This window comes from Prinia subflava, chromosome 6, assembly GCF_021018805.1.
Source record: "Prinia subflava isolate CZ2003 ecotype Zambia chromosome 6, Cam_Psub_1.2, whole genome shotgun sequence".
NCBI lineage: Eukaryota > Metazoa > Chordata > Aves > Passeriformes > Cisticolidae > Prinia > Prinia subflava.
The window spans coordinates 9,479,050-9,501,360 of NC_086252.1; the positions used below are offsets into that span (position 1 = coordinate 9,479,050).

The window sequence follows — 22,311 nt, forward strand, 5'->3', positions numbered from 1 at the left end:
AGTGCAGAAAGCAGTAGAAGGGTTGAAAACCCACTCTGAATCTAAAGTTGCTTCCCCAAATTTGTATGAGAAATTAAAGAAACAGCTGCCAGAGTTAGACCTTTCCACTTTTGGAGAATTTGTTTATGGATGTAATGCAATGAATTGTAATAGAATTAAATATTTCCAAGTGCTGGATTTGTGGTGGGACCCAAATGACAGGGCAATAGCCTTAGAGAGGAGAAGGGTTAGAAGTAGCACAAATTTTAAAGTAGAAGCGAACAGGAATTACAAAACCTGAAGAACGGACAGAAGGATAAGTATTGACAAATGTAGTAATAGGCCAGGAATGCATAGCCAAGAAAGGCAAAGCTTTTGGGACAAAGGTAGGGGAAACCCCTTGCAGGAAAATGTATACCACAAATTTCTCTAAAATCGGTGGTAGCCACAAAACCCAAAAGGATATTTAAGTAACAAACAAATGCCTGTTCAACAATAGAATTCTATCCTTCAGCTCCATGGTGAGACCAGTTGTTTGGAGGGGGGGCTTGGTGGAAGAAAATAGTATTTATAATATTGTGTTCATTGACTGGACTGTTGTTTTTACCTTGCTTAATTCCATGCTTTGTTCAGCTTATCCACTCTGTAATACAAGGTATGCAGGTCGCTGTGATGCCTGTAGACCCTGAAATAGCTACAGGGGAATTTAGCCATTTTGAGAAAACATCTAAAATATCCAAAATAATGAAATTGAAGAAAAAGGACAAAGAAGGAAAAGTTTCTGAAGTTTTGGCCAGATTCGAAACCCAGACACGAATAAGTAAGATAAATAAAAATTTATACAAGCAGAGTGGGGACTGTGAAATACAAAGTTATGTTTCGTGTCAGGGAAATAAAGAAAATCTGTGTAATCATAGTGATGGAACACAGCCATGGGACAGTTATAAAGATGAGTTCTAATAAACAGCTGAGGAAAGCATGGAAGGAAGTTTTTGAATAAATCTTTTGCTTGCAATTATCTATTATAAGTCTCAAGCTATTCTGCAATTAGTGTCCTTTAATTATAACTTTAGAAGATTGCTTTGTATTAAAGAATTTTAAACTGTAGTTTTAGAGTGCAAAAAGGTTTTCTTTTAGACAAAAGAAGGAAAAAGGAGGGGGCTCAGGCCTCACATAAGGTGGGAAAACATCCTGGACATGAAGATATGACTTCAGCTCACTGATTTATGACTCCTGGAGAAGGAAACTGGACATCAGCATTTGGAAATTGATGGACTTGAAAATAGAGATGGGACCCCCACATCTGGAAGCCAGATCCCACCACCTGGAAAACGTATCCTGGAAGTACATCCTGGAGTATTGAAATATCAGAATAGATCACAATGGTCCATAGAATTATACAGGACAATCTATAGATTTATGGCTGTTAGGTATTGAATTGTGACGTTAAAACTAGAAATGGAAACTGCTGAGAAAGCTTATGAATATGTATAAAATGCCATCAAATCCAGCAATGGGTGTGCAGTTGGAAGGGAAAACCCCTACCACTGTACCCAGCGCTGCCTCTTTGCTCACACTTTACCATGTTAATTAATTAATTATTAAATTGCTGCTTGATATATTGGCCGTGTCAAGCGTCTTATTTTTAACACCTCAGCCCCACAAGATCAGCTGTGAGGGATTTCATACTCCAAAGGGCTCCCTAAAGCACACAGACCCAGCAGCAACGGGCCCCTAAAACCCGCAGGGTCAGCTACATGCACCCCTACACGATCAGCTGCGAGGGACCTCAACTCCGCAGGGCTCTCTAAAGCACACAGCACCGGCCGGGCTGGCCCCGCTCCGCGCCGGCCGCAGCCCCGCGGGCCGAGCCCGCCCCTGGCGCGGGAAGGGCCGAGCGGCGGCAGCGGCGCCTTCCGGGGCGGGCCGCGGCCGAGCCGAGCCGAGCCGAACGGAACCGAGCCGAGCGGGACCATGATGGCGCAGCGGGCGCTCCCCAACCCCTACGCGGACTATGACAAGTCCTTGGCCACCGGCTACTTCGACGCGGCCGGGCGGGTGAGCGGGGCTGGGGTGAGGCGGCTGTGGGCACTGCCCTGGCCGTGTATAGCGGAGAGCTGTCCGGTCACCAACGCGGTTCCCCGGCCGCCTGCGCCCGGTGTAGGGATGCCCGGCCGCCTGCTGGCGTTGCCTTCACGTTTGGTGGGTTTTCTCTCCACAGCTGACCCCCGAATTCACGCAGCGGCTGAATAACAAAATCAGGGAGCTGCTGCAGCAGATGGAGAGGGGCCTCAAGTCCGCCGACCCGCACGACTGCACCGCGTACACTGGCTGGGCAGGTAGGGTGGGATCCCATGGAGCAGGAGCTGCCTGGAGGGCACTTCCAGACCAGGCAGATCGTGGAGATTTGGCCATTGCAATGGTCACAGTAGATCCATGTCAAGCATGGCAGTTCTGCATATTCTAGTCTGTTAGAACAAGGGGATGTCTTTCTCTGGACTCCCCATTTTTGAAGCAGGTTCCGTGCTGCAGAGGGAAGACCACAGTCTTATAGGGCAGGATTGGGTCTAGTCTTGATTAATAGTGCTGAACTTAGGTGACAGAGAAAGCCAGCACTTCCTTGAGGGTAGACATGGGAGCCTGCAAATGGACAGACACCAAATCCAGCGATGCTGGGGATGATGAACAACAAAAGCAGTGCTCCATGCAGTGCTCCGGGGGTAGGCAGGTGCACATGGTAGGTCCTTTACCTGCAAGGAGTCCTTGCATCTGGCAGCAGTGAGGTTAATGGCCTGAGATAATGTCTGTCTTTTCTGATCGGGCTGAATTTTATCTGATGACCTTGTCTGATTGGCAGATTGCTCCATGCCTGTTCCCCAGGTAGTGAGCGCTAGTTTTGCTGCAGTGCCTGTCAGAAGGAGCAGAAATACTAATGTGAGTATAACAAAGTGTGGAAGCCTTTCTTGTACTAACTCGTGTGCAAAGCTTCCAGAAGCTTGTCTTTCTCCTATCCCACATTTTCAAGCTGGTTTTCCTTCCTTGGGAGTGTGCCCGCCTTTGTCTCCCTGTTCCCACCCACTGGTGCCAGGGAGAGCACACCTTTCCCTGTGCCCCATCTTCAGCTGCTGCTGTGTGCTTTGTCATCTCTCCTGCCTTCTGTGCTGTGCCAGGCCTTTGGAGAGACCCTAGGGTGGTTGAAGTTAATCTCACGCTTGCTGCAAGATTTTTTGGTGCTGCTTCTTTTCTTTTGGCAGTATACTGCAGTCTTAAATGGCAACTTTCTACAGTACAGCCTGGGTGTGGCTGGCTTGTGTGTGGGTGCTGTGGAGCTTAATGCCTGCCAACAGTTTGCTTAAGAGAGTGGTGTTGCTGCTGCTAAACTGTTGCAGCTTGATGACAGCAGTGCTGGAAATGCCTGCTTCAGAATTCTAGTAAGGCAGGCAGGCACTGAGAGCACTCAAGAGCAGTTCCTAAGAAGTTCTAGGATGCCAGTATTAAATTCCAGCGTGGGAGAACATTGATTTCATCAGCTGCTGTCTTGGCAGCACTCTGCTCATGCTGCCAGTGAATTTATACATTGCTGCTGAGTGCTGGCTGATTTCACCATGGGAGGACATGTTCAGTGCTCCAGTCCGTGTGATCCTGCGCTGAGGTCCCCTCTGATGAAAGGCACTGCCTGGGTAAAGGTAGTCTTCAGTCGTGATTGCAGAGTCTGCCTCCAGCCAGAAAATTCAGGAGACAGAGCAAGAGGAGAGTTGATGGCCAGTACTCTCAGTGTCTTTGGAGAGAAGGAAAACACTTTTCCACAGAGGCCATGTTCCGTTTCTTAAGGTGGTCCTAAGGTACTTCATGGTGAAAAGTGACTGCAGTTATGAAACAGTGGTTGAGAGCTCTGGTAGGATTTCAGGTTGTTTTCATTTGGAAGGGAGTTTCGCAAGAGGGATTCTTCTCTTTTCTCCCTAGAGATCATTCCTCAATGGGCACACAGGCTTCTTGCCTTGGCTGATAGGAAAAAATCCATGGATGGATTTCCTGGAAGTCACAGCCAGCATGGTGAAGTTTGCAGATGTTACACTATGACTTTGTCACCCTACCTCCTTTTCCAATTCTAGCTATATTAATTTATTCAGAGCCGGTTTCCAGAGACAAAATTAATTGGGCCAAGGCAGTGGCTTTTTCCTGTAATTGCTTGTGTAGGAAAGGCTTGTTGAGTATCTCCTCATGTGAATCATTGCCCAGCAGTCTGAAATCAACCCTGACTCTCATGGCCACTAATAAGGGAGATTTGAAGTGTGGCTCTCTTGGCACAAACTCTGTGTGAAGTGTAACATACTTGAGTGTCCTGCATTACACTCAGTAACACCCAGCATATGCTGGCATTTTACTTTGGGATAAAGTAAACTTTGTTTCTTTCCCGTTTGACAGAGCCCTGTTTCCCCAACGTGCACTTTGTGCCAGGGAAGCCACGGCTTCTTGGCACATGAAGTTGGAGCAGAGGGAGGGAAGGACTCAGATTTTGAGCTCAGAGGCAGTTAAAGCACACTTTGGATCAAGATTACCCAGCAGATGGCTGAATGCCCTCAAAACATATTTGAATCAGCTTGTTGGGTTCTCATCCAGTTCCCCATAGAGATCAGGACCCCACAGGCAGCACCTGGCACGTGCCTGGGCACAGACCAGCCTCAGCTGTTGTTTTCTGCTCTGGCTTTCCATCAGTTTATGGAGACTGCTGTGGAAGAGGTTTTTTCCCAACCTCTGTCATTGGTATCACTGGTTGACTGAGGAAAGCTAAACTGCTCCAAGCTAATTCTGAGTCAGAAGCAGTTCAGCTCTGGTAGAAGCACAGCCTCATCCATTTTCAAACAGATCAGCATGAGGGTGCTGAGGGATACGTATCTGCTTGCTGGTGTTTGTGAGAATGCAGAAGGCCTTGCTCCACAGACTGTCTTGACTGGGAGCTCAGATGCTGGAAGGGGAGTGGAAGGAAATTCACTCCTGAGCCCAGTGCCTACTGGACTGTTGCATCCTTCCAAGGTGATTAGATTTATAAGGGAGAGAGTCACCTTCCTCCTCACAATGGTCATACATTCGAAATTTTTTTCCCATGCAAGCACTCCCTTCTCTGGCAATGTCTTATTCATGGCTTTCAGCCCTGGAGGGCCCCTGAAACTGCAAAGTGAGTCCAGCTGGCCTGTCCCATTCACAACTTTTGGCTGGTCCATTGGCAAGGAAGGGACAAGGGGCAAGGCTCAGTTGTCTTTTGAAAGGAAAGCCATGGAAGAATGAAATTATGACTAAACCAGTTCAGGAAAGCTTCTGGAAAAACACTTTGATTCACTTTAGTGCAATAGGTTTGTTTTAACCTCAGCACCCAAAGAACTTACATCCCTTTTAGTCCTGTTCAGAAAAATGGAAATCCTCAGGAAATCCCTACAGAACAAGAGAAAGTGAGGCTGCATTTGCTGAGAGATAATAGAGTGCCTTGGGTCACTCACATAAACCACATTCCTGCCAAATGCTTGGCAGATGGTTTATGTGAAATTTCTGTTCTTGGAGATAGCGTTTGACTGGACAAAGCCCACAGCAATGGCATGCAAATTTGAGGTTGACCTTTCTTTCAGAGGGTTGGAGCAGATCACTGCTGATCCCTGCTAACCTAACCTGCTGTAGGATTTTGTGATGGGGTAAAACATTTTACAGAAGCAGCTCTGTTACCCAGGTTTGAAGGCAGGATAAATGCTTAGGCATCCTGGACAATCATCCAGTGTCCCACAGTGCACTAAAAGATAAGCTGCAAACTGGCTCCCCAACACTTCTGAACGTGGACTTGCAGAGATGTCTCTGTTGCATGCAGTGTGGTTTTGGCATGCATTTAGGAGTGGAAGGTAGCATCCCATGTGTCTGCACCAGGAAAGATGCTAGTTATCCTTTCAGCTGGGCCATCCCTGCTGTTTTACCCCATGCCTGACTTGATAAAACAGCATCACTAGAAACCATCAGGCTTCATCACTGGGCAGAGATAGGTTTCTGCATCTTCCCCTGTGTTTGACATCCTGCTTTGAGGCTGCTGCCTGACTTACTGCCCTGGGTCAGTGCAAGATCTCTGAGATCTTTGAGACTCAAGGTGGTTGCTTTGGAACAAAATACCCTCTTGTGGCAACTCCTTTCCTTGGCAGAAGCAGCACAGCTCAGCTCCTGCTGGGCAAGGAGGCATGTTCAGAACAGTCTAATGGCATAACTTGCTTGCAAAGCAAACTGCTTGCAGTTCAACAAAAGAGCGAGTCTAAACTTGCAGAGAAGTTGAGGCACAGCTTCTCTTGGATCAGCAGAGTGCTCATACAGATGAGGTGCTCTTTCTGCTTACTGCAGAGCTTTAGCTGCCAAGCAAGACCTTCCCTGGTATTTCCTGCTCTGTGGAAATGGTTGCTGAAGTCAGGGCATCAGCACAAGTGCAGACAGTTCCATTTCTGCTGTGTACAGCACATACTCCAGTGCCCCTCTCAGATCTCTGGTGCAAAGTAGTGCTCTGCAAGGAAGGTGAGAGGAGAGGGTGCTGCTCACCGTCCTTCTGAAGGTGTTTAAGCAGGCTTTGTTAGACATGCACAACTGGCTTTGGCCTCCTGATCCCCTGCAGTGAGCAAGCACCTTGGGCATTGGCATTCAGCTGCAGCGTGTTGGCTTTCTGCGTGCTGGAGGTGGCTGTTTCAGCCATCAGAGCCCTGCTGGCCTGTCAGCAGCACGTGTTCAGTGCAGCCCTTACCATCAAGGACTCTCTGCTGCATTCCCCATCTCGTTTGGCTCTGCAGCAGGGGAAAGAAGCAAAAAGCTTGCACATCTGAGAAACTACAGAGAAGAGGGTCCGGTAGTAAACAATGAACAGAATAAACCCAGACACCTTTGGCAGTAGCAGGCCACAGGCAGCCACTGTATGGCAGTTCTGCTTGGAAACAATCAGAGATCATAAAATCAGTGTCCAACTGGGACACTGAACACCAGACCTGTAGAGCACACAGAAATGGAGCAGATCCTGGCTCCATGTGTCTGGTGATGCCGTGTTTGTATACACTTAAAGCATGCCAGACAAACACCCAGTCAGTCACAAACCTACCCAGTCAGTTGGGTGAGGAGGATATGAGAACCTGTCCAAAACCCCTCTGCCGTGTCTCCCTGCGCTGTGGGTGGAAAAGAGGGAGGGGCTGGTGGGAAAAAAAGGTGTTTTAAAGGTTTAATTTAAGGCTTTATTACTTCTCTTTATCCTCCTCTGACTGTGTTAATAATAAATTTACTTTATACCTTTAAATTTGAACCTGTTTTGCCCTCAGAGTGTTTTGTTCTTTCCATCCTTATCTCAACACATGAGCCTTTCATTAATTTTTTTCCCTCTCCTCTGCCCAACTACAACAGAAGAGCAAACAACTTTGGTGAACAACTGACATATTGCCAGTATCAAACAACAGCAGGAATGAATTAGGAAAACTGGCTTTACATGCAGTTTATAAGACCTTTCAGTTTTAAATAAAAAGGTTTTGGGAAAGCAACTTCATCCTTTAATGCAGGTCAGTGGGTTTTTTGGAGTCTTTCCAAAGATGCTTGGGCCTGGGACAAATGGGGATGAGAAATGTTTATAAGAGGAGAGGCAAAGAAATCAGAGGAAGACAATGCTGAGATTTACTTTCTAAGAATTCAGTCCTTGCAGTGGTCTTGGCAGGGTACCTGTGTGCATAATTAGGGTGGTACAATGGCAGCAGGAACAGAAACTACTTACAAAGCTGAAAGTTGTATATTAAAGCAGACAAGTCAAGAGTGCAAGTTGTGCTCAGACAGCTATCAGGCTAATAAGTCTAGAAGATGTGCTAGGTACTAAATAAATCAAGGAGAGTCACTTGACATTTTCTAGCCAGAAAAGGAGGGTTCCCTTTAAAGAAGGGCTTCATATCCCCATCCTTACAGACTTGAGTGATGGCACTGTACAGCTGAGCTCTCTAGAGCTGCTAGCAGTGAATTGCTTAGAGAGAGGACAAGGTTATTAGCTTCAGCAGGAAATGGAAATTTTATACCTAAATGTACATGTGGAATTGAATTGTCTGTAACATGAAGCTTTGGAGATTACCCATGCAAAATGAGAAAACTATCCAAGTTTGAAATTGTCCTCAGTACCTTGGAGTGTAATTTTGCAGCACGCTTGCCCCCTTGACCTTAACACATCAAAATCTGCAGAGATTGGCTCTATTAATTTAGGCTTAATGCAGGACCTGAGTCTTCTTAGAAATGGTTATTGTTAAGGGGAGAAATCAGCTCTTCTCAAAGTGATGTAGGCCAGTGGCTTTCTTAAGTGCAGATCTGAGGATGGCTCGCCGATCAGAAGGATGGTTCAAGTGTGACAGACCTCTCAGGCACAGACTGACTGAGAACTCCTCATTTACCTGCTACAACCTTCAAGAGCTGGGCGAAGACACGGCACAGAGAGGGAAGGGACAGCAATCGATGTGACTGCTCAGTAGCAGAATTGCTTTTGTAGCTGCCCAGTCCATTGGAAACCTCCAGTGGGGACCATGCAGCTTTTTCTGGTATTCCAGGCAGCTGTGCTTCAGACAAGGGCTGATCTCACCACTGATGTGCTGCAGACGAGAACTGGGCAGTCCCTTTTTTCTACAGCCCTTGCTGTAGGGCTTGGGACTTGCTCAACAGCAGATGATGTCCACGGGAACTGGACATCACGGTAACACCCTGCTGGTGCTTCCCAATAGAAATGAATTTTAAAAGAATAATAGATGGAAATAAAGAGAAAAAAAACTCTAGAAGGATGTCTGGATGTCTTAAGGGTCCATTTCTCAGTGCTGATGGTGTGTTACTTTTTTTAAAAACCCAATCCAAGCTAAGTCACCCAACTCCTTACCCTCCAAGCATGGGGAAAAAATGGACAGGGTGACAACTCAGTTCTGCTCTGTCACAAGTACCATCTGCCCAAAGATGATTGTTTTCCCCTCCCCTACTGAGCAAAAGTCACAGGTACAGTGTGTGGATTTAGGTGTGTTTGTCTAGGTCTCATCTTTTGCTCCTTGCTACTAAAATTGTATGTAATTGTATATAAAATTTTATGCAATTCCGTGCTGTACTCCAGGCCTTGCTGGGTCAGACGCTGCTGTTGGCTTGACCTGCCATCTTCACAATCAGCATCAAGTCCCAAGGAGATGACAGAGCAGGAAAGGAAGCTGGGTTATGTCCCTGGGAAGCCTGTGTGTGAGGCTGATGCCCTAGATGAGGGCCAGGCCACACTTGCAGGTTCATTGCAGTGACAGAGCCGACATTTGCAGTGTCTGCAGCCTTTCTGTTCCTTCCGCAGGCATTGCTCTGCTGTACTTGCACCTGCACGATGTGTATGGAGACCCAGCCTACCTGCAGGCAGCCCACGAGTACGTGCAGAAGAGCCTGAGGTGCATGACCAGGAGATCCATCACGTTCCTGTGCGGCGACGCCGGGCCCCTGGCGGCGGCTGCCGTGGTGTACCACAGGCTGCAGAACCACAAGCAGGCAGAGGACTGCATCATCCGGTAAAACACTCCCTTCTGTCTTTCACCTGACTCCCAGCACTCCCTGACAAATGTGAATACATTTGTTGCAGTCTGGTGTGAGAAATAATCCAGTAACTTAGCGAGGCAGCACAAACTTTTCCTTCCCTGGGAAAAGAGGTGATTTAAGGACAAACACATTTTGCATGGCAGGCTGGGGAGCAAGGATATTGTTCAGCTGGTATTGCCATCTTAAAAATAATTCTGATAAACACAGGAAGAAAAAAGTGCCAAAATTAAAAACAAAAAAAAAAACCCAGAAGGTGGGGTTTGGTGTTTTTTGAGAACATTTTAATTTAGCTTTACAGTCATTTTGATGAAAAGGAAAAATGTGGTAAGATTATTAGATTTAATTTTGGTACTTGCTTCCACTTGCTCTTTATTAGTTGTCTTTGACTTAAACCTAAGATTGACAGCATGCCTTTCAATTGCAGAATGCAGCTGGTTATGATTCATTTATTTCTACTTCCTGCCTTTCCTCGACTGTTTTCACATGTATTTTTGTTGGGTACTTAAGACAAGAAAAGGACAAACAAGCAGTCATAGATCAGCATGTGACAGAGGAAGGAAAACAGTTAAGGAGATGTAGCTGCAAGCATTTCTCAGTTAAGGGAGATGGGTTTTAAGAAAGTGAGAAACAGCCCTGGAGAGAGTTTCCATTCATACATGATCAGCAGAAAGAAAGACAAAACCCCTGAGCTTCAGAACTGCCCTTAAACAGCCATGAGCAAGGGATGCATAATAGCAATTTAAAAAAGCCACAGGTGGCAATCAGAGGTGCCTGTATGGTTTGGACACCAAGATCCCACTCACTTAACTAAGAATAGCTTCTGGTTTATGTAGATACAATCAGTTTGAGGACACAACTCTTCCTTTATTCTGATAATCTGTGGGTTAGATTTTGCTCTGACAAAGTGGCAAATCTCACTATGGTTAACCTATTTGCTAACAAAAAGGGAATTAATCTGTCAAGCAGTTCTGGTCAGTTGTGGTAAGTGCTAAGTCCCAGGTAGTAGAAACAACCCCTAATTCATGTTTTCTTGCTGAGGTCTCCCCTCCCCATATCCCTCTTGTTCTGCCGGTGGTTTGGTGGCAGAATGGAATCTCATGGTTAATTTTGCACTGCCATCTAATGGTCTAATAAAGTGAGAACACTGGGAATTGGTTTCTTCGTACATCTGCAAGGAGGAAAACAGAAAAATGTGGCTTTCCCAAATGAACAGTTATACTGTCCTTACTCTGCTGCCAATTCCCAGAGCAGTTAGCCTGACGGTGCTCCTTTAAAACAGAGTATTTCTTTGAGAAGTAGCTCCCCTAATCAAAACTGTGAAATGGTTTTTGAGTGTGCAGTTTATTTACAGAACAGTTGCTAAGCTGTTCAGTGCAAGTGCATAGAAAGAGCACTTTTTTATCAGAGCTGTGGAGAAGGGCCTCTCTGCATTCTGTCCTCTCTTTTAAAGCACCTCATCTTTACAGAGCCAGTGGAGAGAATCCATCAGCCAGGTTTTACCTGCAGTGGAAGAGACAGGAGCTTGCTTTTTCCTAAATGAGTTCATGACCAAAAAATGGGTTTTTATGCTCCAGAGAGACTAATGTTTCAGGGTAGCCTATTTTCCAAGAGCCTGTGAAAATCTGAGCTGTGTTCTAGGAGCCCTCTTTTTCCTGTCTTTTTCCTTTGACCTCCCACCAATTCAGAAGGTCAAAGCTTTGCTTTCAGAGCCAATGGTGTACAAAATTCCCATTTTGCTCTACAGCTGCCTTGATTTCCCTCTGTCCAGAAACTGCTGGTTGCTGACAGTTGAGGTAATGGACTGAAAATGTGAATAGCAGTGGCTCCTCCTTTGAGACCACCTTACCCCACACCTGAGAAATGCATTCTGCATTCAGTCAGTGCAGCAGCATCCCAGGTGTCTCTTTTTGAATGCATGACCACATTTCTAAACCAGCAGAAACCCCTGGTAGGCTTCCTCCCCTGATGATCCTGCGTGGAAAGCAATTAGAGGTAAAGCAGCACTGCACAAAGAACAAGAACAGTAGGTCCAGTTGCTCCAGATTTCCCCAGGAAAAGAAGATACCACATCCAGAACTGAGAAAATCCCTACCGCTGGTATTACAATTCATGCATCCATCCATTCCTTCTGTTTCACCTGACATTTCCTGACATCTCAGAGCTGAACAACATCACCAGCCAGCTTCTCCTCTGGCCAACCTGCTGCTAGGCAGAGTCTGTCTGTCCAAACACCTCCTTGGAAACCCTCTCCATCTTCCTTCCTTGGACTTTGAGACAGGCGCCGTGAGGAGGCAGCAGCCCTTTCCTTTCAGCTCCCGAAGCAGAGAGGAGAACCCATGCCTTGGGTGTAAAGTCTGTCTCTTGGGTTTAACCTGGCAGAAAGAAACCTCCCCCATGGAGCAGTCCACATGTCAAGTGGTACAAGAGACAGTCCACCTTGAGATTCCCTCCTTTCTCCTTCAAAATCCCTGCTCGCTTGGAGTCCAGTGCCGAGGGAAGGTTTCCTGCCATGAGAAGTCACAGCCAGCATCCTCTCTACTTGAGGCATTTGGTTGCTTCTTCACTTGCAAAGTCCCTGGAGCCCAGGGAGCAAAGGCTGCCAAAGCCCCTTTCCTGTTCTTCACACAGCTGTGACAGGGAAGCTCAGCACACACAGAGCTTTTCCTGGCTGGTTTCACAGCAGGAAACAGCCTTAAAGCCATTTATGCTGGTATTTTAAAAGTGATGGCACTTTTCAGATTGCTGTCTTACAGGTGAACCGAAAAATAAAGCTAAATCCAATCAGGCTGCTTCCTCCTGCCCTGACAGGGAAGGACATCCAGTCTTTCTGGAAGTGTGATGAGAGGTAAAACAGAGGAAAAATCACATCAAGAGTGAATTGGGCTACAAAGCACCAGTGTGAAGTGCTGTCAGTCTCTGTTAGCACCACAAGAATATCACCAGCTTTGCAATATCATAATAGAAAAGTGGCAAAGAAAATACTTGACTGCAGCAGACCTCACTCTGCACTTGTGGGCTAAAGCCTGGTGCCAGACAAGCTGGTCCTCAGACTGCCACAGCACTCCTGCTTGGCTAAGCTGTCCTCACTGCTGCTCAGTTCTCCCTGGAGGGTATTTCTTCCATGGGCCACAGCAGCTTGGTGTTAAACATGTGTAGCTCCACCTCTTACTGAGCTTTTTAGCTCATGGTGACACCTCTTTCTCACCTGACAGCATAGCCCAGGTTGTTTGCAGGCATGGGGAGGAAGGAGCTTTTCTATCAGGACTTTTGAGCATTAGGGGTGAGATTTTTCACATACCATTAGCACTAGTTTGACTTTCTAGTATTCCTTAAACAGCCAAATTAAAAGGATTGCCATTTAATTTGAAAGTAGTGGGTTTTGGCAGAGTGTCTGCCTTGCCAATAACATCACAAGGGGATAATGGTGGGCAGCCTTTCCTGAGCAGCCATCAGTTTATGCTGACCATTTCTTTCAGCCCAGATTTCCCCCTGAAGTAGCTTTCCAAGCTGGTGCTCTAAACCCCAAGCACGTAGTATGAGTGTTTGAGAAGAGCAGAGCAGACTGAAGCAATCAGCCAAACAAAAGGCAAAAAAGGAAGAGGCAATTCCACGCCTCCTGCAGCTGGAAGGCTGAGAGCCAGAGCCTGGCCTGCCAGCTCCTAGGGCAGAAGCAGCATGAAGGAGCGATCCAGGGTTTTGAGCTGCAGTCCCAGTGCTTGTTTACATGGCTTTGAGTGTGCCCTGATCTCCCCACGTGAATTTTTCCTTGTAGCTTGCTCCACCTGTACAAGGCTGACCCACGGGTGCCAGATGAGCTCCTCTACGGGCGCATGGGCTATCTGTCTGCACTGATATTTGTGAATAAGCACTTCGGAGAGGAGAAGATCCCTCAGAGTCACATTCAGCAGGTACTGTGCCTTTTGCTGATTTGTTATCTGTCTCTTCCCCTGCAACTCACCTTGGGGTGGGTAAAAATCAATGCTGGATGTAAAGAACTCCAGCAGTAAGGGAGAAACCACATCATGGCATACCTGCTTTTCTTCCAAAGGGACAAAGTACCACATGTCCCCCAGTGTCCAGGTAAATCCATCAGCAGTGTTGTACTGGCATACATTTCATTTCATTCCACCCTCTGCTTGGGCAGAAAAACAAATCTCACTCTGTGTCACAATACTCACAATACTCACAATACTCACTGTGCCGTGTCTGTGACAGCAGCATTCCCCTCACTCCCGTTTGTTCCCATCCCTTCCCAGGTCTGTGAAGCAGTTGTGGCCTCAGGAGAGAGCTTAGCCAAAAAGAGGAACTTCACAGCCAAGAGCCCGCTGATGTATGAGTGGTACCAGGAGTACTACGTAGGAGCAGCCCATGGTCTGGCTGGCATTTACTACTACCTCATGCAGGTAAGAGACAGGAGAGGCCCTCAGCAGCTATTTCACATTTCTTTGAATAAGGAACAGCATTTGAATTTGCTCTTGGTGATGTCAAACTGGGAAAGATACCTTGTCCAATGGACTGACCCATGTGTTTATCACACATTTCCAATTGTAAAGGCTTTCTTCAAATCTAAGATTGAATCCCCAACCTTGGAGATGTGTGGAGAAACGTGACCTGCATTAACCAGCAGTGTCACATAATGGAGACCTGTAGCTCAGCTGGGTCTGAGTTTCCCCCTCATGGTAATTCACATTTGTTGGTATCTGCTGGCTCCCTGCATTTTCTGAGGTGGTTAGGTCTGAGGTGGTTTTCAGAGCAGTGTCAGGTCATTAGAGTGAGAATCTCTGAGAGAAACGCATGGTGGAAGAAATTGTGCTCATAGTAGGAAAGTGGGAAATGCCTTTGTATACAAAGCAGAAGCTGCTTCTAAATGTGAAAGAGGTGTGACTTTGGTAAAGGCACTGAGTTCTGTGGTGCCTGGAGCAGGCAGAGCAGGACAAGAGGCTGGGAGATGCAGCACTCCTTTGCTTTGATGCATTCTCACTATTTTGCACAACTCAGTGGAGCTCTGTCAATATTCTCTGTTGTGGCTCTGAAAAAAAATGAGGGTGATAATTCCCCTCTGTGGGTCCCTTCATGCATATATTTACAGTGCTTAAGCACTTGAAAAAATAACAGCAATAAATAGCGTTGAATTTTTAAAGCATTAAGAGCACCCATGAGCAACACAAATTACTTTGGTCTAGAAATCATCTATAATCTTCTGTTAGATATAATAGACATAGAATAGACTCTCAGAGGAGGTGGAAAAGGAAGCCACCAGGTTTCAGCATTTGAACTTTCCTTCAGGACTGTCAAAGCCCATGTAGAGGATCAGTAGAAGTCCTGTCAATATAACTTTTCTGTGGCTCAGAGAGGAAGAGAGGGTTGGTGGTTTTGAAGTAGGTTTGGCAAGAGGGTTTGCAAGGTTGGTTATTGCCCTGGAGCACAGAACAGCTAGCTGGGAGCAGGGGAGACAGCGATGTGCTGTGAACTTCATTTTGTACCAGTCCCTGAGCTTGTTCCCAAGTGGCTGTTTTAAATAATTTTAAGCCTCCCATAAAATATTGCATGGGCTTGATTCTTCTCTGCTATGTGAAGTACAAGGAGCCTGGATCAGCCAAGCATGGTGCACAAAAAAGCCTTGGGAGAAGAAAGCATGTGAAATATGGAGAGGAGAACATCTTTTATCTCTAATGGTTTTACAGCACAAGTATTGATTTTTAGTTTTCCAGTTACCAACCTGGGAACAATGTGATCCTTAGATGAGAGTGCTCATTGCAGTCTGCCATAGGAAATTAGAAGTGCACAGATTTCATGTGGGGCAGTGTCATTGGAAGAGGACACTGAAGCCACTCCCTTCTCTCTGAGGTCAGCAGTGAAGTCAACCAACCTCTTGAAATTACCCAGCAATATCTGTGAAGATACAGAATTGCAGCCTGCCAGCTGGGCTGGCCCAGCAGCTGAGGGCTGAGATGCTCTAGGCGCTAGGAATCATCCTTAAATACTGATTTTAGACTGTTATCTCCTTGCTTCAGCTCTGGGTACCTGAAGCTATTGCTGCTCATCTTCAGGAAAAGCAGCAGCAAGCTCTCGTGCTTAGAGGACCAGGTGACGTGCTAGGAAGAGTCTTTGTTTCTGGGATGCAAGGGTAGGACTGCAAGTCCCTGCCAAAAGGCAGAGCAGCTGGGGACTGAGTGGGTAATTGTGAAGTGTGAAAGCCCAAACCAAATAAATCACCTAATTCACAGGGAGCAGAAGGGAACGTAGCCATAGCTGACTTTGTTTCCACCTTCCGGGCAGACCGTGGGTCTCTAAGGGACAGCCAGGATGGTAATTGTCCCTGATGTAAATGTTCTCTCTCTCTCAGCCTGGCTTTGGAGTGAGCCAAGTGAAGCTGCACAACACAGTGAAGCCCAGCGTGGACTATGTCTGCCAGCTGAAGTTCCCGTCTGGGAATTACCCTCCGTGCATCGGGGACACCAGAGACCTGCTCGTCCACTGGTGCCACGGAGCACCAGGTGTCATCTACATGCTTCTCCAGGCATACAAGGTACCAGAAACCCTGCAAAGACCCTGTAGAGACCCCCAAATGGGAAACTTCCTCCAGAGGAGATCCTGGGAGACCCCCCTTGCCTGGAAGTAGGATGGCTTGTTACAGTGAAATCACCCCTCAGGAACCCCTGACTGATACAGAAATTAGTCTTTTAAAGAAATATTTCTGAAAATATCCATCAGTTGTGTGGGCTGTCCTGTTGCAGGTGATGGATGTGACAACTAGTTGTGTGTGAAGTAATTGTCTTACATTCCCACTCATGATATCAAAAATACTCTCCTTAAAACGTAAACAGCAAAGTCGCTTCAGCAGGAGGCCCAAGCCTCTGCATCCCACAGGGATGCCCTGTGTGTGGAGGACATTTCCTCAGCAAAGACAGCTGTTCCTTGTCTCTGCAGGTCTTTGGGGAGCAGCAGTACCTGAATGATGCCCTGCAGTGTGCAGAAGTGATCTGGCAGCACGGCTTACTGAAGAAAGGCTACGGGCTGTGCCATGGCACAGCTGGCAATGCTTACGCCTTCCTGGCACTGTACAACCTCACTCAGAACATGAAATACCTCTACAGGGCCTGCAAGGTAAGAGTGTGTGTGAGGCAGTAGAAGGGCTTATTCACTTCTGCCTTCCACATCACTGCCTTTGCCTCTGAAACACAGTTTCTAGTGGGGCAGACATGCAGCTAGATCTGACCAGCTGCACCACAGTAGTCCTTCAACATTGCAGTCACTGACAACCTGTACAGACATTTCCCTCAGAAGCCTTGCTCTGCAAGGGGTAATGTGAGGACAAGGGTTGGTATTTTCTTTTCAAGACTTGCTTTTAACCAAATTTGAACACTTCTTGTACCTCTTTTCTCAGTTTGCAGAGTGGTGTTTAAGCTACGGGCAACACGGGTGCCGGACTCCAGACACCCCATTCTCCCTCTTTGAAGGTAATCTCAGTCTCTGGGTAATCCCCTTGTGTTTTGCTCCTGGATCTAAGCTGTTCCAGCACCAAGGAAAAACGAATACACACTCCACTGGAGTCTTTGCAAAACTCAGTGTAGAGGACAGAAAGGAAATTGTACCCACTGGGTTTTCTACCCTTTCCCAGAAGCAGTCTCCCTGCAGCACAGGCTGATGTCTTAGCTGAGGAGCAGCTTGTCCTCCTAGGCTTCCCACACAGATTTTTCATACAGATCTCAAGGGGAATTCTTTCATTGCTAGAGGCCTCCTTTTGATTATTTGTAGCCTGGCTTCTCTGGCAGTCTCTTCTCTGTACATTTTAATCCTTCATGAGTGTTCCAGTTAGATTCTAAAGATGAGGAACAAGTGGGGCTGCTTTTATGGGCCTTGTTGGTTCCTATGGCACTTTGGTCTCCTGCTAACAGCCCCCCCAAATCTGCCATCAGTGGGTATTTGCTGAAGGAGCCAGCCCCCCAGCTAACCTAAATCTCCCCAAGCTGCTGCAGGCCAAGGGACAACAGAAATTTCATCAGTGAGGGCAGCAGTGTCACAAGGACCAGAGTTTGACAAAGCTGCCCCATGTTGAACTTGTGGGTCAGTAAAGCAGAAGGGAGGGAGCTCGAGTGGGGAACAGACCCATCATGTTTTGCCAGGTGTTTTTCAACATTTGATTAACTACAAAATGCTTTTCTCTACTGAAATACCAAAATTGCTAGGGAAACCTGGGCTCAGACATTGAAAATTATTTAGGACCTTTTCTTCTGTCTTCATAACTCATTCACTCCCTGAATAACTGAGAAAAATGGTGCCCAAAGGGGATTTCTCTAAAGCACAGTGTGTTTTTTTCATCCTCAGGAATGGCTGGAACAATTTACTTTCTTGCCGACTTGCTGGTGCCTACCAAGGCCAAGTTCCCTGCATTTGAACTGTAAACCTGAATCCTGCTTGGCAGTTTGCTGCCTGTGTCCTTCTGCACTTGGAAACGCAGTTCAAGGCTGCTTTCTCCTTTTCCATACTCACCATTGTTCACCTAACTGAACGTAAATCCATCCTCCTGAGGGCATGCTGAGTTCTCTAACATTTCTAGTTGTCTCATTACATTGTTTAGTTTAAAAGACAGAATGCAGATTTTGCTGTTGTCCCTTAAAAACTCAGGGCTGCAGGTGGGAGCAGGGAGAACTGTACAGTATTTTGTTGGCTACAGAGTTTTGCTATTTCCTGTATCCCATTTCCTGGGAAAAAGTTTTCTATTGAATGTAACTGGAGCTATTTAACTTCTTTTTGTGCTAACAAATAGTTGCAGGAATTTAGCTGCCTTTGGAGAACAACAGATGGAAAACTGAGACTATTGCCCTGGCAGTTGTTTTCAAGTGTTTTCTTTCTGAGCACCCAGAGAGCAGATGGTTCAGTATCTGGGCTCACCCACATGAAGTGAATGTGATGGACTGTGGAGTCTTTTATAAATATTTTTAATATCTTAATGCAACTGGCGGAGCTGGAACTGACATGCCAAAGGCTTGTCCTGGGTTTGCACCTATCTGCTCTAAAGGCAAAGAAAGGCTGTTTATAGCTCTTCTGTGCATTTGTTCCAGTGACAGACAAGTAATGCACTGCCATCTCACATTAAACCTTGCTAGTCCATTGGTCATCCAGTGGCAAACTCCAGTCCAAAAGTGAGCTAAGCATGCTTGCTTTTGTGATCTCTTGTTAGGTTCGAGAGTTTATTTTGTAGTCTTTATTTAAATTTGTGTATTAGGTGGTGCCAGGTGCCCACCAGCAGCAAAAAGGGAAATGTGTACCACTGGGTTCTGACAAAGTTTAACCTATTAGCTGTATAGATGTTATTTACATGTTTTCTTTTATAAGCTTTCCCAAACCTGGATAATTTGTGTCACTTGTATGCCTTGCTGCTGCTTGTTGTAGTTTGATTTGCAGCCACTCACCGACCCAACTGGAAAATCTGCACTAGGTTAACTGGCTTGGATGTGTCAGACAGATCAGGTACTTGCAGGGAGTAAATCTGCTTTTCCGTCCTTGGCTGATGCTGCACCAATTCACAGAAATGCGGGACCTGCCTCTGTAAAGCACTTTCTCAGCACTGAGCTGAACACTGAGCTCAGGGGAGTTTTCAGAGGCAGCCCCACAGCTTTGTGCTGTTTGGGAGCAGCTCCTCAGCCTGCACCGATCTGGCCGTGGGTTTTGATCTCTCAGGCCTGAGCTGCTGAGTGCCTCGAGTCCCATAAGGGCAGGGGAGGGGTAGCAGGGCAGCACAGCCGCTCTGTTGGACCAGCAGTGGCAGGGCAGCACCACCAAGCCTGGCACAGCTCCACTCACAGTGCCTGGACAGGGCAGCTGAGCCCCAGTGGCGCAGGGAGCCCCTCGAGAACACCTGGACAGGCAAGGAGTACAAAGCAGCCATGGAAGGCTGACGTGTTTCCTCAGAACCCTCACTCCTGCTGCCCTCATAGGTTTCTGCAAGTCCATCAAAGACAGCCTGACTTGAAGAAAAGCTCATCTCCTTGAGGGTGGGCATCCCTGTCAGAAGGCTCAGGCTCATGTGGACTCAGAGCAGGCACCCCTGTCGTTCACAGGACCTCAGCAGCACAGGGAGGTGACTGGGAAGCAGACAGGAGTTGCCTAATCAAACAGTACTTGAAGTTACCTCCCAGTGTGGCAGGGCAGGGACGCTGCTCTCAGCCTGGGTTTCTCCTGGGCACCACCTCTGTAAAGGGAGATTTGTGCAGCCTGGGTCAGGGGGGAATGAGAGCATAACGCCCCAGGGTGTGTACACCCCTCAGGGGAGTATCAGGGCCATGTGTACAACTGCTGAGTGGAGCACTGTCTAATAAAAATGCTGAAACAACCAAACTTGGGGTTATTTCTACCGCCTGCTTTGTGACCAGGATTCATTCTGAAGAGATCAACAGAGGCTGGGCTGTGCTGGCAGCTCCTGGAGGCTCAATGGCCTTCCACCCACCCTGAGTGTTATGAGTATTTCACATTTTTCCCTCATCTCCAATCCATCAAGGCCAGTCCTGCGCTTTCCCTTGCAGGCTGTGCTTTCTTCCCAGGGCATCTTTTTGCACTGTCTCCGTCCAAGGCTGCATCCTCCCTCTGTGGCTTCCATTGAAGACCTCCATTGAAGACCACAGTCCTGCAGGTTACTGTTCATTGCTCAAAATACAGCTGTGTGCAGTGCTGGACACCAAAAGGAAGAGGTGGATCCTCCTGGAAAGCACCTCCTGCTCAATGAAAGGAGGAAAGGGCACCTCAAGGAGGCTTTAAGACCAAGCTGTCAGGAGTGGGATGGATGAAGGTGATCCTGCCCTCCAGCACAAGCAAATATTAAATTCCTTGAGGTCCTACACAATCTGGTTTTCTATAGTTTCTATTAAGGTTTGTGGAAAAGGTCTTGGGGAAGGGGGTCCAGCAGTGAGGACGAGAAAACAGCATAGTGCAATTTCTGTGATTACCCTTCCTGTCTCATATTGGGGTTTGGTGCGGTGCTGCCACTTCCACCCACCTTTGTGCCACAGGGAGGGAGCAGGATCAAGACAAGGTTTGAAAACTTAACTGGTCCTGTTTCAGCAAGCCACCTGAGAGGGAATGAATCAGAAGTATAGATATTTGACACTTGTTGATGGTTGTGTTTGTCCATGATGGTGGTCTCTTTAAAAAACAAAAATTAAAAATACATAAAATAACCTATATTCCCAAGAAATGAGTAAAAAATATATTTTGAATGCTTTATCATCTGGCTCAATATGTGTTCACCTCCTGTGTATACCAGTGTGATCAGCAAGCTGAAAAACATCCCAAATACTGTTAACCAAATGCCATCTGTGTGTGCATGTCCCCTGAGAGCTCAACATGGTTTCAGCTCTCAGAGCTGACAGCAGCCTCAGCTATCAGAGATGTGACAGAGACAGTGCAAGAGAACAACAGAATTACTTAATTTCTCATTCCTACATACTAACTTTTCAAATGCCCACCAACAGCAATCAGCATGGACACTAAATCAGTGGCCAACATTATTTAAAGTTTTTGCCAAAAAATCCTGCCATGAGCTGACCTCAGCCCCTGTAGCCTTCGCAGTCAGACACACTGAGCTGATAAATCCATTTATGAACTACTGCAGGGATTTGATGCACACTGGTTTCCCTTTGAAACCACTTTGGAGCAGGCTGCTGGCTTGTGGCGTGGCAGATGCTCTCCCAGAGTTAATAGAGAAAAAGCACAGCAGAAGAGATCTCAGCCTCCACAAACCCCAGCTCACCCCCCTGCCCCAGAACAGACTGTTTCTGTCTGACAGGCTTGGAGCTGCGCCAGGTGAAGAATAAGGGTGGCACACCTCACGTGCAGTACCACAAAAGCAGCTTGGGAGAAGCAGCCAGGGGTGCCTAAAGCTGCTGGCATACACCAGTTATCCAGCCAGACCTCGCTGCACCACTGGCTCATCTTTCCGACTTCCCCTGTTTTATTTTGTCCATGGTTTGGCACCTCAGTGTAATAGCTTGGCCAAATCTGAGTGGGGTTGATGGCAACACCCAGGGGAACGTGGCTGGGTCCCAACAAGTCCTGCTCCAGGCCAGTTCCCAGCACATACAGGTAATTTGTAGCAAGAGATTTTTTTTTTCTTTTTTCTTTTTTTAATTTTTACATTGGGAAGAACATAACAGGTTCCTCACATGTTCCTGCCCAGAATGTCCGAGTCCTTTGGTCAAAGTGTCCCCTGCATTCCTTTGGCTGCATACGGGAAAGAAACCTGAAGGCTGGTACCCAAACCAGGAAATTGAAACTCCTGAAGTTACAACTTGCATGTTATCAGTGCCTAAAGACAAACTCCAACCAAGCAGAGGCAGCAGATCAGCTCAAAATAAGCAGCTGAGGAGAAAGGCTGGGCCCCAGCCAGGCTCACCCCGGCAGGGTGGCTTGGGGACCGCTGGCAGAAGGGCACTGGTGTCCCCAGCAGGTGGCAATGCAGCGTGGCAGCAGCAGCCACCCTGTCACTTCGAGCACGCCGCACTCCTCAGCCGCTCTGCCCTGCCTCGGGACAGCTCGGGTTCGGCTCCTGGGAAAGACACTCAAACCAGAGAAGCCCACACCAGAGAGGGGGGATACTGTGTGGGATGACTGGTGTGAGCATCATGGAAGCCCTTCCGAAAGGGATGGCCTCTGAGCCATATACACCCCTGGGGGGGAAAATAAATAAATAAAAGGAAATCCTGCCCAGTCCTGCCTGAAGCCACCCAAGCTCCACACAGGGGAGGACAACTCATG

General features: G+C 47.2%; 1 protein-coding gene across 1 annotated transcript; it reads left to right on the forward strand.

Annotated features, from left to right (window-relative positions):
* The first annotated feature begins 1,901 nt into the window (after positions 1-1,901).
* Positions 1,902-19,899, forward strand: LANCL1 (LanC like glutathione S-transferase 1). Its single transcript, XM_063400121.1, has 9 exons — positions 1,902-2,037; positions 2,201-2,318; positions 9,323-9,530; positions 13,331-13,466; positions 13,815-13,961; positions 15,905-16,087; positions 16,489-16,665; positions 16,946-17,018; positions 17,887-19,899. Exons 1-9 carry the CDS (start codon positions 1,954-1,956, stop codon positions 17,961-17,963), a joined length of 1,203 nt encoding a protein of 400 aa, XP_063256191.1. The 5' UTR covers positions 1,902-1,953; the 3' UTR covers positions 17,964-19,899.
* The last annotated feature ends 2,412 nt before the right edge of the window (positions 19,900-22,311 follow it).